The sequence below is a fragment of the Trichomonas vaginalis genome, chromosome IV, assembly GCF_026262505.1.
Source record: "Trichomonas vaginalis G3 chromosome IV, whole genome shotgun sequence".
Taxonomy (NCBI): Eukaryota; Parabasalia; order Trichomonadida; family Trichomonadidae; genus Trichomonas; species Trichomonas vaginalis.
In genome coordinates this window covers 33,877,745-33,894,353 of record NC_067206.1, presented here as the reverse complement: position 1 = coordinate 33,894,353, position 16,609 = coordinate 33,877,745, and the positions used below count along the sequence as shown (strand labels likewise).

Here is a 16,609-nt window from a genome sequence, read left to right as displayed (position 1 = left end):
CTGAAAGATGTGAATGTATGAGTTATCTAACAACGTTGATTGGGATATTATAGATTCGAAATAAATTGAAGTCTTCAACAAGAAATATTCATTTAGTTACAATGATCTGTGATTTATGGTGCTAGTAAGCATGGTCAGAACTGGAATTGATTTTCAAGATTTTAGATCACATGTCGGTCAAAAATGCTTTCGATTTTAATTTCTAAGGCCACATGCGAGCCAAATATGGTCTTAGATGTACTTTATATACGTCCAGGTAATAACCCTCTAGAAATGTATTCAGCATGTGATCTTCCTTTATGTTTTACGCAGAAAAATATTGTTTTAACAAATAAAGATCATATTTTTCGATGTTCATCACATTTAATGGCGATAAAAGCATCTGACTTAAATAATGGTACCAAAAAAATATGCGAATCTACTTTAACAAAACAAAATCAAACAATAATCTCTCGAATGCTGGCCAACGACTTTCAGCTTACTTTTAACATAAATGGTAGTCGTGCTACTGTTCCCCTAAGTCATGATAGGAAATATTTAAACACACATTATACATTCAAACTTTTCTCAAATTCTAACGGACATTTAAGGATCAATTCCATTCAGTCATCCAATCCAGTCAACATTTCAAGCGGAAAACCTATCAATATCACTTACAATTTTGAAAGAATCAATTCCGTGAAATATTTTTCATTTCCAGACTCTCTTAAGAAGGTTTATTTCTTCATAGCATTATTCCTTGCTATATTTTTCATTCTCATTGTCAAACCAGATTTCTCATCTCGTCCTGTTTCTGCAGTCGTGTCCGCAGTACCTCAAAACAGTTACATTCTGGCCGTGTTTTGTGGAGCCGGTGCTGGAATTATCGCGTTTTCTATCGCTCTTTCAATTATTTTCTCAATAAAACCGGCAGCTTACAAATCCTGGTGGCTTACGTATGCTATTCCTGCTGCAGCATCTTCGTTCATCAATAGTATCGTTACATCTTTCCTTTGCGTCACTTGGAAATTAAAAGATATCGCATCTGCCCATTATTTCGCGCCATTACTCGTTCCAGCCGTATTCCTTACGATTTTGTTTAGTATACTATGGATTCCTGTTTGCGTAGGAAGCTGTATTAGCATTCCTTTGAAATTAATTTTTTATTTTATCATTTCAGTTATATTTATTAAGCTTCCTGTGAACCTAATTACATCCCTTATTGCAAGTTTAACATTTAACTTCAATAATTTCCATCATTTGATCAACATTTCCGTTCGTCGTCTTGTTTTCAATCGCAGAAGCTTTTTAGTCTTCGCCAACTGTCTTCTTTTTGTTATAATATTCCCAGCATCACGTTCTATTGATAATGCCTTCAAATATCCAACATCAAATGTAAATTGGTTCTCAATTTTCTATGTAATACCAATTTGGTTCTTCTGTTGCATTTGTATAGGTATATCAAGCCTTGCCCTCGGAGATGCCGAAGATTGGGCGATGTTTGCTTTCATATCTGCTGGTGGAGCCGGATTTGTCTTCTGGGTGGTCAAAATGATCATCTACATATTCGTAGATAAGATGAATGGAACTCTTCAGGTCTCTTTCCAAGCAGGAATCGTTGGTTTCATCTGCGTCTTCATATCTCTAGCGGGAGGATCCATAAGTACCCTCTCTGCATTGTTCTGGATCATGATCAATGGATAAGTTACTTTTTATTACCTTTTTATGTTTATATTATTTTATTGTTTTATTATCTATAAGTTTTGTTAGTTTTTTATAAATATTTATAATAGAATCAACTAACTTGATATGTTTCTTCTTGTATGAATCTTATTTTCAAAATTATGTCGTAATAAATTTTTCCAAAGTTTGATTTCTTGCATACATTATAAAGAATATTGACATTATTCATTCTTTAGTTCATGTCAATATTGGAGAAATCCCTACAGGCTTGCACAGCTTTGAAAATGAAGCAAAGTTCGGATGATGCATATATTTAAACTGCAAATAGAGAACATCCAGATCATGCTGTTGTTATCAAGTATGTCCCATATATTGGTGACTCAAAGCGTGCTCTCTATGAATATGATTCAAAACTCTTCTATGGTAGCAAGAACATAGTCTCTGTTCACAAAAAAAATGGTATTTTCGAAGAAGGCAACGAAAAATCTAAGAAATTGCTGAATTTAAACAGAAATTGCACCATTAGAGATAAGAAATTCAGTAATTTCTTGTTGATTTCTTGATGCTGCAATATGAAGAGCAGTCCGCCCGTCAAAATTCTTTTCATTGATATTTCCACTGTGTGAAATACGAAATTCAATAGCTCCTTTACAATTTTTGAATGCTGTTTGATGATGAGCTTTTACTCAATCATTATCTTTTTCATTGATGCTTGCACTATGCAAAATAAGAAGTTGAACAATTTCTTTACTATATTGTGCTGCATAATGATGAATAGTTCGTCCGTTAGCATTCTTTTTATTGATATTTGCACCATGTTAAATAAGAAGTTCATTAACTGAAATTTTGAGATGATTATGTCATTAAATACTTGTTGTAATCAACTGAAATAAAATCTTTTGCAAAAATTGATTATAAATTAAATATGGTTGATATGAATGATATTTGATGATTTGATAAATTGAATATCATTGAATTTTTTAAATTAATTTTTCGTTTTCTATGAAAACAAGAGAGAATAGTTGTTGGTGAATCTTATACAGAAAATGATCGCGTTCTTTATGCGACAGATCGTAGTGTTCATGTCATTGTCAAAGCCACATGCGAAGTCATCCGTGGTGATCCAACATCAGTCAACTACGCATTCAAAGGAAGCAAAGACACTTTATTATCAGTTACATTCCAACAAGGTTGCAAATTCAAAACTATTGAAGACTATGCATTCAGTGGTTGTACAAAACTTACTTCTCTTAACTTTACAAACTGCTATTTTCTTCAAGAAATTAGAACACATGCCTTTGAAAACTGCAATAAGCTATCAGAAACTATTCTCCCAGAAAATTTCTCTGAAATCTCTCCTCATATGTTTAGAAACTGCCTATTTTCTCAATTTAATGTTCCTAACTCTATCACAAAATTGAGCACTTATTGCTTTGCTGGCTGTAAAAGTCTTCAATCGATCAATATTGGACCTGAATCTCAATTAGTCAGCATTGAATCATGCGCTTTTCGAGATACATGTCTCGAACGCATTTATCTTCCGAGTAATCTATCTTATATTAAAGAAGATGCTTTTTATAATGTTTTGGTTTTTCACGAAATTGTTTGTTCATCAGAAAACAACAATTATCACTCGGAAAGTGGTGTTTTGTATAATAAAGCTAAGACACTTATCATTTTGTGCTTTGATAAGAACATAACATCTTTCATTATGCCAGATACAGTAAATTCGTTAACACAAAGTTGTTTTTCTAACACAATGATTGAGAATATCACATTCAGTCCCAATCTGAAAACTATCCCATCCTTATCGTTTTCAGGATCTCATTTAATCAATGTCACGATTCCAGATTCTGTCACAAGTCTTGGTGATTCAGTATTTTCCAACTGCAGATATCTTTACAATGTTTGTGTTGGTAACGGTATCACGATTATTCCTACAAAATGTTTTCTTTCTTCTAACATCACGAACATCACATTGAATGAACGTATCACAACAATCAGAGGTTCAGCATTTTCAGAATGTCCAAACTTGAAATACATGAAACTTCCCCAAACACTTATCAACATTGAAGGCAATTGTTTCCCTGTTGATGCTGTCCTTGATTTTGCAGATGGTGCTCCATTTTCATTTGATGACCAACGATTGCTTTACAACGGTGATAAAACTATTGTTTACATGCGATTCAGCCAAAATGAACATTATAACATTCCATCTACAGTTTCTATTATTTCTAATGATATCTTCAATGGGCAAACAAATTTGAAAACAATTCATTTTGAAGCAGATTCATCATTGACTAAAATTGGAGACAACGCTTTTCGTGAGTGTATTAATCTTGCAGAAATCAACTTCCCAAGCAAACTTACCACTATCGGAAGTAGTTCATTCTATCATTGCAATTCACTAAAGATTATCCATTTTCCTGATTCATTGATTACAATCTATGGATGGGGATTTTCAGCATGTTTGGGGTTAACCGAGATTTATTTTGGAAAAAGCATCAAAACAATTGTAACGGCCGCATTTGGAAGTTGCACATCATTAGAAAAAGTAGTTTTCGAAGGATCTGAAGAAGGTACAACTCTTGGATATATTTCATTTCTAAATTGTTTCAAATTGAAGACAGTTATATTAAGGAATATTACTAAAATTGATAGTCAATGTTTCACTAATAGTATATCGTTATTATCTATAGAAATTCCAGAAACTATTCAAGAAATCGGTTCTCAAGCATTTCAATCATCAGCGATTGAAAACATTACATTTTTAGGCAATCCTAATATTACAAAAATTGAAAGAAGCGCATTCAATAATGCGAAGAATCTTAGAACTGTTGTTCTTCCTTCATCCATCATAGAGATCAAAGAAAACGCATTTGAATCCACAAACATCACGACATTCACAGTTCCACATGATACACAGTCAATCTCCGAATATGCATTCCGAAACTGCAAGAACCTTGAAACGTTCATCATAAGTGATAACAGTTCATTCTGTTCACTTGGCTACTATGCGTTCGAAGGCTGCACATCACTCAGCATATTTATTTGCAACGAAAGTGATCATTTCACAGTTGACAACCATGCTCTTTTCGACAAGAAAAAGACCATGTTTATCTGTTTTCCTCCTGCATCTCCATGCAAATTCTTTTATGTTCCAACAACAATACATGAGATCTCTGCCGGTGCATTTCTTGGTTGCAAGAATATTATCAACATTCTTATTCCAGACAATTCAGTCCAACGCATCCGCCGCTATGCTTTCTCTGATTGTGTTTCTCTTACACACATAAATATCCCTTTCTGTGTCGAAACTATCGAAGAGTTCGCTTTTGTCAATTGCAAGAGCCTTTCTTGCGGTGTTGACATAGAGAATAAGACAGAATCTTTTCTTGAATATCTCTATAAAACATGTCGCCTTAATATAGATTCCATCTCCGAGTGTGACATTATCACATGCCAGAAGGTCAATCACTATAGATATTTCTCTTCTATCTTTGTATTTTCACTTAGTGACGGTACAGAACTTGGTCTTTTTTGATTGTTTGAATAAAAAATAACTTTCTTATAGTTTCTGATAGTTTTGCATCATTTTACTCAAATCTATGATTAAAATTCTGTTATATTGCATTTAGATAGATAAATAAGATCTTGATCATTTTTTGATTCAGATGTTCTTTTTGCTCATTTAGATACGATTATGCATACTAATTCCAGGATAGGCGCCTATTAAGTCACGAAATTGTGAATTATGTCGTTCGAAAAATATAATAAATCAAATCTAACAATAATTTTTTTGGTTTGCAAACACCTGTCTCATTATAATAGTACTTGCATTCTAGAAGAGATTGTACATAAATATTGAATAGTTCTTGCAATTTCCATATTAAATTATTGTTTTGTTTCTTTAATAAAACAGCTTGTGTTGCAGAATTTGATTCTACATATGTTTTTGCACAATACGTTAATATTTTGGCACTTCTTGCCAGAGAAAATGCTTCCTAGCAAAGAAGAATGACGTTGTCATACATTCGAAATCGTAAGGAAAACTCGATTGCTTCATAATCAACACTCATACTTTTTTTGAAATTAATAAGCGCACACAAATTCAATGCAAAAAATAAATTCAATTTAATTGCAGATAAATTAATGTTTGTTAGTCATCAATTGGATTTCCTCTCTCAAACTTAAGTTTCTGACATATTTTCAGTTGTTGAGAATAGAGTTTGATGGGAACATATCTAATATGACAACTCTTTTAATAACCCCATGTATTCATGATTGCTAGAACGAAGCTTTTTCATTCAATTTATTGGCGTTGTAAAATTTATTGTGTATGTGTCAGGAAACATTTTACATCAGTATAAACAGCACTGCTTCTTAATAAGGTTTCTTTTAAAAAAATTGTGAATTGGCAAAATTGTCATTTGACAAATCTAAAAATGTCAGGTATTGAATTTTGAATTTTCTATTGAAATCATAATTTCTAATGTTCGCTCTCTTGACCGTTCTTGGATTTAAAGGCTTTCAAATGAAGAAGCCTCACTATAGTATGAATGTAGATGATTGTTTCCCCAAGTGCCTTGTTAAACATGGAAACTATTCGCAGTGCATGAATAAATGCGGCTCCAATCCTTATGGATATACTAAATGCTGGAAGTCAGCTATTGGTATTATTAAATGCACTTTTTATCCAAAAGCCCACCAACAGCCTGAATCAAACTCTTTGCAATCAGCCCAGGCTAGATGCCCTGTTACAATTGAGGAAAGATGCACACCAAAGGAATGGCCAAGTTATAATTGCAAATATCTTTGCATGGGCCGTGAATTGGAATCCGAACATTGTTTTAACTATCCAAGTGGTCCAAAGCACTGCACCACAACTACATGGAGATATTAATCTCATTAAACAGAAGATTAAAAAAACTTACTCATTAATCTGAGTTATAAATTATTAATTTTGAATCATTTCTGAGGTTTTATAAATAAATTCACTCTTCTATGAAATTATTCTATGTTTGATATAGGAATAATCTCCCAAAAAAGATAGAAACACAAAATCAAGTCTTCATAGTCGGAAAAATTACTTTGTTCATCATTTATCTGAGAGAAACTACATAGCATGCAACAACTAATAGCATCTAATATAGATATTCCACTGATATGATGATATGAGTAGTATATATTGCGGGTTTTGTGACTTTTTTTGTAAACGTAAGAATTCATACAATATTGAGCGATTTTGTAAGTAATTTTCATACAATTGATAAAATAAATGTATGATTCTTACGCTTTTTATTCTTACGTTTTTGAATAAATCATGATTTAAAATCGTAAGAAATTTTCACAAACCCTTTACATAATGAAATAAAAAATAAAAAAAATTTAAAAAATAAACTTTAAAAATTCATGTCTTACATTTTTTGAATAATTTATTTTTTTATTTAATGATAAATGAGTGGATCAAGATTCGTAACCGTCAATCAATTAATGGATGTTCTTTCACCAATTCTTGAAAATGTTAAACAAGTAGATGTTTATTTCGATGATTATGTAGAAAGTATATATTATAAAGGTAAGTTTAATATTAAACCTATTGCTTTTGCATTTGATAATAAATTAATTGAAAATGTAAAAATTTGGGAATTAATTCCAGATATTGAATTTATAACAAATATTAATGATAAATGGTTTAAACGAATTCCAACCACAAAAGTTCTTTGTAAATTAATGATCAAAACTGAGGAAAAAGAATTTAACGGGTTTAAATATCATCCAAATAAAGTTTCAGAACTAGAAAATGAAAAACTTCAGAAAAAATTAAACGATAGACTTTCAAATGATCGTATTGAAAAAATAAATAAACTAGCAGAAGTTGCATTTAATAATGAAATATTTGATGAATATAACCTTGAACTCAGTGATGGACTTTAAGTCCTGGGCACTTTGTGCCTTGGGCTTTAAGGACCTGGGCTCAACGAGTCATGATTTATGAAATCAATTATTTGATTCATTCGCTCTTCAATAATTTCTATTCTTTTTGTTAAATCATCTATTTTCATTAATGAGGTGATTCTTGATTGAGGAATAGATTTCAAACTAACCACTCCTTTTATTTTTGAAATTTTGAATCCATCAACTTTAAACATTTTATTCAATTTACATGTTGTCAATTCTTCAAATAATTTTTTATTATTAGCATAATAGTCATTAAATTCTTCAACAGATGAAAAAATTTTTATTTCAGTAATTGGTTTAACAACGTTTATTTTTTGTTGAACATTTTCACTTTCATTTATTTCTTCCTCCTTTGTTTCATTTATTTTTAAAATCGGTTTCATTTATCATTAAATAAAAATTAGAATATAAGTGATGAAATATATTTTTTTAATTAATATTAAATCAGAAATGGCTGCAGGATTCTTTAAAAAATTATGGGAAGGAATTAAGAAAGCTGCAGGTTGGGTTCATCAAAAGATTATTAAACCCATTGCAAACTTTTTGGCACCAGTAGCGAAAACGGCAGGAACTATCATAGGTGGAGTATTAGGTACTAAAGCAGGTAATCCGGCGATGGGAGCACAAGCAGGTAACGCAATTGGTGGAATAGCTGAAGGAATACTTAATAAAATAGGAGGTGGTTAGTGGAAAAATAAATAAATATTATTTTTATCTTAGTATCGGTTGAAGTCTTTGATAAACTTTTTCTCCTTTATTTAAAATTTCTCTTATTGGGGCAGCTTTTGGCGTTATTGATTCAGCAACGTCACTAATTGCTTCTTTATTCTTAAATATCCAATTTGCTCCTTTCTTCATTGTTTCCCAAACTTTATGCGCTCCTCTTTTTACTTTATCCCACAGTTTCTTAAAGAATCCTGCAGCCATAGTTGATTATTTCATTAAAATTAAAAATTCATTTTCATCTTTTAATTTTGATTTTTTATTTAATAATAAATGACGACTAACTATTTAGTGCCAAACACCAAACCGATTAATGGAAATGTGTTTCATTCATTCGAAAAGATAAATGAAATATTCGCAAAGAATGATGGAAGAAGATATTATAGAGAACTTGAAAGTTCATGCTATGACTCTGATGCTCCATATTTTGATGATAAACAAACTCATTTAAGAATTACAAATCCGGCTCATGATGTGAACCAATTAGGTGACACATATATTAAACGCAAAGTTAGAGCAACTCTAGTTTCAAATAAAGCTTTCACATGTGATGCCGCTTTTAAATGCATGCGTTTATTCATTGGTTACAAATCATCAAATCAAAGCTTTAAACAATTAGAAGTAGAAACCGAAAGAGGTGATGCCGGTTATCTTCAGATGGATTGCGCCCGTGAATCTTTTGCATTTGCAACATATAAACCAAAATCAGAAAGGAAAGTTAAAAAGTTTGTTCATTCGTTATATAATAATGTTCAAAAATATGATAACTCAGTATGTGGTAAATATATTGACCCTTCAGAAGTTTTCAAGAAAGCAAATGAAGAAGTTGATATCACTTTTGATATGATTATTCCGGTAAATGATTTGTTAGCATTTCAGGCGTTCGATGATTATCCTAAATCATTTGGTGAAATCATTCTTAAATATTATGTTTTCAGGGATACTTTAGTATTTTGTCAGGTTGACCCGTTAAGAGTTGCTGATTTACAAAATTATGTTTATGAAAAGATAACTGATGAAAATTATGAAAAGATTATGAATCATGTTTATAAATATGATCGCAAATTCCAACAAATCGGACTTCCTACCAAATTAATTACAGGCTTAGCCGCTACATCTGCTGACGCAACAGTTGAAGACGTTATTATTTCATGCACAAAGATGGAAGTTTTAGAGGATAAATGCATTACACCAGGATATGGTTTAATTGAAGAATCAGTTAAAGCAATACCACGTTTATTTAGTAAGGAAGATCCATTCATGATTCCAGCTCAACATATTGACGTTCGTTCACTAAATGGAGGTTGCATCACTCCTGAAGGTATCAGCTCAGATTTCTCATACGCTCTTCATAATGTTACAGATGTTGTGTTAGCATTTCCGAAGAATGCAATGCAAAGAACAGTTTTAGAAAATCCAATGCTTCGAGGTCTTCAGGTCACTATAGATTCCAGAAACTTTCCCGATCAAGCGATGACCACAGTGGGTGACATATTCTTTACACGTATGCTTCAAGCTTCTGATTTAGATGGGGTGAATGAATGCACAGAAGAATACGAGGACTCATTAACTAGACCACTGAATGATGATGATGGCAAGCCATTAGCTAGAACATGGAAAGACCAAACTTCGTTCTTATGCACTATTCCAGTTCAACGTGATGGAGCGGGTATATTCTTTGATGGATTAGAAACTTTCAACTCACAAGTTACAGTACAAGTGAAAGCTTATCCAATCATTCAGGGTGAAAATGACACTTACTGTTCAAAAGTGACAAATCCTCCTCAGGTTTGGTTTACTAGGACTACATATTGGACATGGACACCGGATGAAGGTTTGAAATATCATCCAACAGGTACACCACCACAGTATAGAAGTTCATATGATGAAATATTGATGAATAGAAATGTATAAAATTATAAATTTATTTTTGATTAAATGGATTTAAATTCTGAAGAATTAGCGGGAGTATATAATACATACGTAGATGATATGATTAATGAAGCATTGAGTGATAATAGAAATGCTCTATCTAAGGAAAAATTAATGAAAATTCCATATTCTGAATGTTACTTAAATTCAATCACTGCAGCAATTGGTAAACAAAATAAAGGTAAAAACATTAACGATATTAAAACAAATTATCATTATTGCTAACACTTCACCCCATTCACATGTGTTAATTTATATCAACCGTTCAGGTTCACCTTCAGATGATACATTTGAATCTTTAAAGCATTTAATCAAAATTCCAATTATTTATTTATCACAAGAAGAAGCAGAAGATTATTTAAAAAACTTTTTAATGTATAAAGAATTATATAATACAATCAAGAAGCAAGGATTAGAGGATAAAATTATTGATAAACAACGGGATGAATTATTTGAAACACTTTCTATTTCAAATTTTGATAGAGAATTTTTGCATTCACTCATTTTTCTAGATGATGCAGTGAAATCAAAACTAATAACAAATGAGAAATCATATTTTAATCAGTTATTAACTCAATGTCGACACATTCAGTGTTCATTCTTCATGGCCGTTCAATACTTCAAAGCATTAAGCACAAACATTAAATCAAATCTATCAACACTTTTCATTTTCAGTGGGTTTAGTCGTCAACAGTTGAACGTTATGCTTTATCAAGTGAATTTACCAATGAGCATTAATGAACTTTACACACAATATCAGCAATTAGGTGAACATGGAAAAATAATAGTTGATTTAAATAAAGGAAGTGTTAAATTTGATTAACTTTTTATAATTAATTTTTATTTTTTATTTATAATTAAACATGACAGAAATAGCAAATCTTCTACAGGTTCCATTAAAACAAGGGACAAACAAAAAGGGTGCATATAATAGAACTATGAAAGTTCCTGATGGAATGAAAGAATTAGTCCACATTGTTGCTGGTCTTCAAAAGGATGTTAAACAAATGAGAAATGTTTTAACATTACCAGAAGCTCAAGCATATGCCAAACGTCATGGTCCAAATTGGGAAGCACACGAAGCAGACATTACGGGTCCAAATGGAAAACCTGATGGTATAAATGAAGTTTTCGTTACTGATGGTCAAGGTAATATTAAAGTCATAAATGGGTATAAATTAACTATATCTGATTATCCTAAACGTAAAGCATATAATGAACGTTATCCTATGCAATTTGATGAAAATGGAAAAGCTGTTAAACAATACATTGGAGAAGGTGAACATGGTTCAATTAATTCATACCGTTATAATCCATATTCTTATTTCAATGAAGAATTAAATGCTATTGAAGAAGGACCGGATGGATTACCACGATATGTTAATCAGTTTGATGGTCAATATACAAATTTGAGACCTGAAATTCCAGCTAAGAAATTCTTTAAAGTTGCTTTATTCGATCCAGTGTTCAATGAACAGAAAGAAGCAATGAAAGCAGAATTTAAACCAATTCAAGTGGCAAGAATTTCTTCATCTTCACTTTCAGAAGCGTTCAAGGAATTGATAAAGAAACCACTTTATTCTCAACAAGGTTATAACTTTGATTTAATTAAAGAAAGTGATAGACGTAAATTGGAAAAATCAGATGGTTTTAAGAATGCATGTAATGAAATGATTAAAGATATTGTAAATGATAAAATAAGACTGGAAGAAACTCAAAGCATTATCAATAACATAATTGGTGCAGTTACAAAGAAAGTATAAGCAAACAATGATGAACCTTGGGATATTACCGTAACAACTAAATAAAACTTTAAATATATTTTTCTTTTTTTATTCAATTATAAATGAGAAGACGTTTCACAAGTCAAAAGAACACTAACGCAAAAGCAGAGATTACGGTTGGTTATAACGTAAATGATGATAAATCACGAATTATTCAAAATGTTAAAGTTAATGTTAGCCCTGAATTAACAAAGTCAGCAACTCAACCAAATTTATTAACTCGTGACTTACCAAAGAATGAAGAGAATGAAGAAAACCATGAGAATGGAGACCCAATCATTTTATCTGAACCCGGTAAAGAACCCGTTGAAATTCCCACATATCCAACATACCCCCCACCTCTTTCATCAAACATCGAGAACCCAGGAATCTACGATTACAGTCGCAATGCGCCATATAAAATAGACATTAATTCTGAATTAATGAAAATTTACCGTGATATAATAATTAATAATTATGATTCAATAATAAATTTAATTGATCAATCCGGTTTAATTATTTTACCTTATGAATCATTAATTCACATTATCGCCATTCTTTGTGATGTTCAGGATTCAGACGTGAAGATTCAATTTTTCATAGATGATGAGGTTTCATGCTGCGGAACAGTTGCAAAAATAAATCCTATAAAGGATATTAGCACAATTAAGATATCAAAGAACGGAACAACAACTGAACTTCATTTAACTTATAATGATATTTATAATAAAATAGTTGATGAATATAAAATATCACTTGAAAAATTCTTTGTTAAGGCCATTTAATATTCAAGCATTAACATTATTGAATAATAATCCTTTGAATCATAATCAATAATAATTGACCTTTCACCAGTTTCTATCGTTTGTTTTATTTCTTTTTGTTCCCACTATCTGGATCGGTCATTGTAATTGTTTTTGTTATAGTATCAGCTTTATCTTTAACTTCAATCTTTTTTCCATCAGGATATTTAAACCAAAATTCCAAAAATTCGATATTGTCAATCTGTTCATATTTTAATCTATCAATTACATTTTTAATACCATCTGAAAATCTTATGAAATGGTCATTATATGGGTTTGATTGAACTAAATTTGAATGAAGTGAAATATAACCCGATGATGAATATGACATTGACTCATATTTTCTGAAAACACTAAAATTTATAACATGAATGAATTTCTTATTCGTTGAATTTATGAATTCTTGAGGTAATCTTATTCTAGTTTTATTTATCACTGGAAAATAACGCTTTACCATATTTTTAATCGTAATAAAAAATGTCAATTATCAATATTATTTCGAATAATAACTGTGAATTAAATTTAACAGTTAGCGGAATTTATAATGTTACTCTCGTTTCTGTGAGTGGTAAATTTAATCCCATTCTTTTAGACCCTTCAGATTATATATCATTTATTAAAGATGACCTTGAAAAAACGTATGATATGTATATAAATAATGTGATAACGAAATGGGATATTAACATGATTTTAAGTTATTTAAATGAATCATTTATCATATGGTAGAAGAAAATTTTAAATCAAAACCTGATAAACTTTTTGAACTTGATGAAATAAATAACCTTATTAAATTTCCGCTGAAAATTAAATTTTGTACTCCTCATCTTCGTTCATTGTTGGGGATATTAAATTTTGAAAAAGATGTTGGGGATGTTTTGTATTCTGACACCGGTTCCAATTTCATTTTAATCAAATGTGATAAAGTTAATACCCCAATGAGATTTTCACATCAAACATTAGACCCTAACTCTTACCCATCAATACAAAACATTTTATCCATCAACTTAAACATATTTTCTTTATCATATCCGTTTCAATTATCTGGGAATTCATTTATTCTTCATTCAAAAGATTTATCAAATATTAAATTTAGAGTAACCGACCTATTTGATTGTGATTTAGAATTCATGAATGAAATATTATGGCAATTTCAAATAGAAAAAATAGGTGATGAGATAACAGATTAAATATTTATTTTTAAATCATAATAAATGATTAAACAACAACAGCAACCACAGCAACTTAAGGCACAGACCATTACATACGCCATATATGCATATAATTCAAAGACGGCAGAACAAACGCAAATGTTGAAATATGGAGATTTGGAGATAGTATTGAAAAATGACCATTTCGAATTCGTTTGCAAAGGTGGTGCAGTGATATCAAATATAAAAGAAATTTTATTTATGAATTCAAAAATTAAAGGAATAACGGATGATATAACATCAATTCCACCAGAAGAACAGAGATATTACGCATTAAATGCATTTCCTAAAGTTTTGAAGATTGGAAGATTTAATTTAAATGAGGAATTCATAAAAGGTTTCCTAAATGACATAATGAAGAAGGCAGATAAGGAATATGTGGTTAGTGAGTTAGAGAAGAAAGCAGATAAGGGACTTGTGGCTAGTGAGTTAATGAAGAAGGCAGATAAGGAATATGTTAATGAAAAAGATAATGAAATTATAGAAAGGGTTGAATGGTATCATGAATGGACATCAAAGATTTTAAAAACTAAAGCCGATACAGGATGGGTTTCAGGATGTTTAGACCTTAAAGCAGATAAAACTTATGTTAACAATGAGTTAATGAAGAAGGCAGATAAGAACCATACACATACAAGTTTTACAACTATTGCTATAGAAAGTATTGAAGGAACGGTTGAAGAAACTGGTGGGGATGTATTATATTGTAAACCTCCTAACTTTCCACAAGGTTTAACATCGGATGACGACATAACGACGATGAGAAACATTAGATGTAAAGATGTTTATGTCATGAAGGATGAACATAATATTAAATTCACTGCTCAAGATTTATATGACAAGAAAGCAGACAAAAAAGAGCTTCAAACATTAAAGACAGAAATTCTTCAAACATTATATCCTATAGGCTCTATTTATACGTCAATGAACTCAACAAATCCAGCAACAGTTCTGGGTTTCGGTACGTGGGAACAAATAGTTGACAGGTTTTTGTATTGTGCAAACTCTTCAAAGGAAACAAGAGGAAGTAAAACGATTTCAGGTGAAAATTTACCTGCACATAGTCACTACATAGATTTAAGTACATCTCAAGCGGGTTGGCATAAGCATAGATATTGGGATTGGTCAGCAATGATAAAAGGTAAAGGATATGATGTTAAAGACAACGTTAAGTTTGCTATAGATTGTTACTGGAGTAACACTGAGGGAGGAGGAAACCATACACATCGCGTTTCAGGATATACACAAACAACGGGACAAAGTAAAGATTACATGCCGCCATTTATGACTGTATTCACATGGTATAGAGTTCAATGAATGTGCTTGACCCAAAGGTCTGGGCTTACCGAATGAACGTAAATGTTTTGACATACTGACAGAAGAAATAGAAGCTACGAAATTGTTTAGGATTTCAAATATACATCGTACAATTCATGTGAAACGCTTGTGAAAAAACTGGGGTGAAAAATTAGGTGAAAAAACAGGTGAGATCTCACCTCTTCACCTAAATTATATTTTTGTTCAAAGCTTCCACGAGAGAAAAGATTCCTCATTCGCTAAGGATTCCAAAAATGAAAAAATCATTGATTTCGGTTGAGAAAAAACAGCAAAACCCTTCTTCCACGGGAACAAAGAAATAAAGAAGAAATAAAGAAGAAATAAAGTAAATTTTTTATTTATTCCCGTGGAAGATAGAGCACTTTTATGACACTTTTTATTCACGACAAACAAGACAAACAAAGAAAATAAGAAAATACGGCGCCGTCGCGGTTCGAACCACAGACCTTGACCCCTCCATAACACCACCTTAGACCACTGTGCTACGTAGCCTGTCGACATAAGATTTTATAAATTGCATATTTGACGTAAATTTATTTCCCAGTTATTCAAAAATAATTAATTATTGAATAACCTAAAAACATTAACGATAAAATAAGTGATAACAAATTTTTATTTTTATCATAAATGAATACCCCACAAGCTCAAAATTTACCACGAATCATAACAAGGGAGGAAATGATAAAAATGATGCAAGAACATGTTAAAAATAACAAACCACTAAAATTGAGAAAATGTGGTTATGCAGTAATGATGGAAAGAGAGACGTTGTCGAAGAGGAATAAAAATTAAATTTGGATTGAGTTTAAAAATTCATCTTTATTAAATTCATCTCTTCCAATCAATTTATTTATTCTATTAAATTCTTTTATTTTTGCTTCACTCAGTTTAAGGATTGAACGATAAGTTTCTAATTTTTCGATTATTTCTTTATCGTTTTCAACCCCACCGCATTGCGACTTCTTTTTGTAATAGCATATTTTTGATTTAATTCTGTTTAGTTTCTTTTTATATTCATTGTCTGGACTCTTGACTGCTTTGTTGTCACTCATTTTCTTACGAAATAAAAAAATTAAATATTATTTAAATATAATGGAGTAATAAAATAAATCGGAATTTCTATTAATTTATTGTCAACTTCAACTAATGCATTGCCGTTAATATATCTAACAAATTCAGCTATTGTGTCAAATCTTCGTCTTCTTTTTGTCATTGATTT

At 31.0% G+C, this 16,609-nt stretch overlaps 6 protein-coding genes across 6 annotated transcripts, besides 1 other annotated feature; all 6 read left to right on the top strand.

Moving 5' to 3' along the window:
• Nucleotides 1-197: 197 nt before the first annotated feature.
• On the top strand, nt 198-1,694 carry TVAGG3_0217530 (uncharacterized protein; the record flags this gene model as incomplete). Its single annotated transcript, XM_001318811.1, has 1 exon — nt 457-1,683. The coding sequence occupies one exon, from the start codon at nt 457-459 to the stop codon at nt 1,681-1,683; it is 1,227 nt and encodes a 408-aa protein (XP_001318846.1).
• Nucleotides 1,695-2,664: 970 nt separating this feature from the next.
• On the top strand, nt 2,665-5,241 carry TVAGG3_0217520 (regulation of response to stimulus; the record flags this gene model as incomplete). The annotated part of the gene is made up of 1 exon (XM_001318810.2): nt 3,026-5,206. One exon carries the CDS (start codon nt 3,026-3,028, stop codon nt 5,204-5,206), a length of 2,181 nt encoding a protein of 726 aa, XP_001318845.1.
• Nucleotides 5,242-6,154: 913 nt separating this feature from the next.
• Nucleotides 6,155-6,565, top strand: TVAGG3_0217510 (uncharacterized protein; the record flags this gene model as incomplete). Its single annotated transcript, XM_001287977.2, has 1 exon — nt 6,155-6,565. One exon carries the CDS (start codon nt 6,155-6,157, stop codon nt 6,563-6,565), a length of 411 nt encoding a protein of 136 aa, XP_001287978.2.
• A 554-nt stretch (nt 6,566-7,119) lies between these two features.
• Nucleotides 7,120-7,599, top strand: TVAGG3_0217500 (protein of unknown function, DUF4108 family; the record flags this gene model as incomplete). Its single annotated transcript, XM_001307736.2, has 1 exon — nt 7,120-7,599. One exon carries the CDS (start codon nt 7,120-7,122, stop codon nt 7,597-7,599), a length of 480 nt encoding a protein of 159 aa, XP_001307737.1.
• A 474-nt stretch (nt 7,600-8,073) lies between these two features.
• On the top strand, nt 8,074-8,310 carry TVAGG3_0217490 (N-acetylmuramoyl-l-alanine amidase family; the record flags this gene model as incomplete). The annotated part of the gene is made up of 1 exon (XM_001307737.2): nt 8,074-8,310. One exon carries the CDS (start codon nt 8,074-8,076, stop codon nt 8,308-8,310), a length of 237 nt encoding a protein of 78 aa, XP_001307738.1.
• Nucleotides 8,311-10,398: 2,088 nt separating this feature from the next.
• Nucleotides 10,399-16,609: part of a mobile genetic element that runs on past the window's edge.
• TVAGG3_0217480 (phage tail repeat-like family) lies at nt 14,056-15,369 on the top strand (the record flags this gene model as incomplete). Its single annotated transcript, XM_051226856.1, has 1 exon — nt 14,056-15,369. The coding sequence occupies one exon, from the start codon at nt 14,056-14,058 to the stop codon at nt 15,367-15,369; it is 1,314 nt and encodes a 437-aa protein (XP_051111842.1).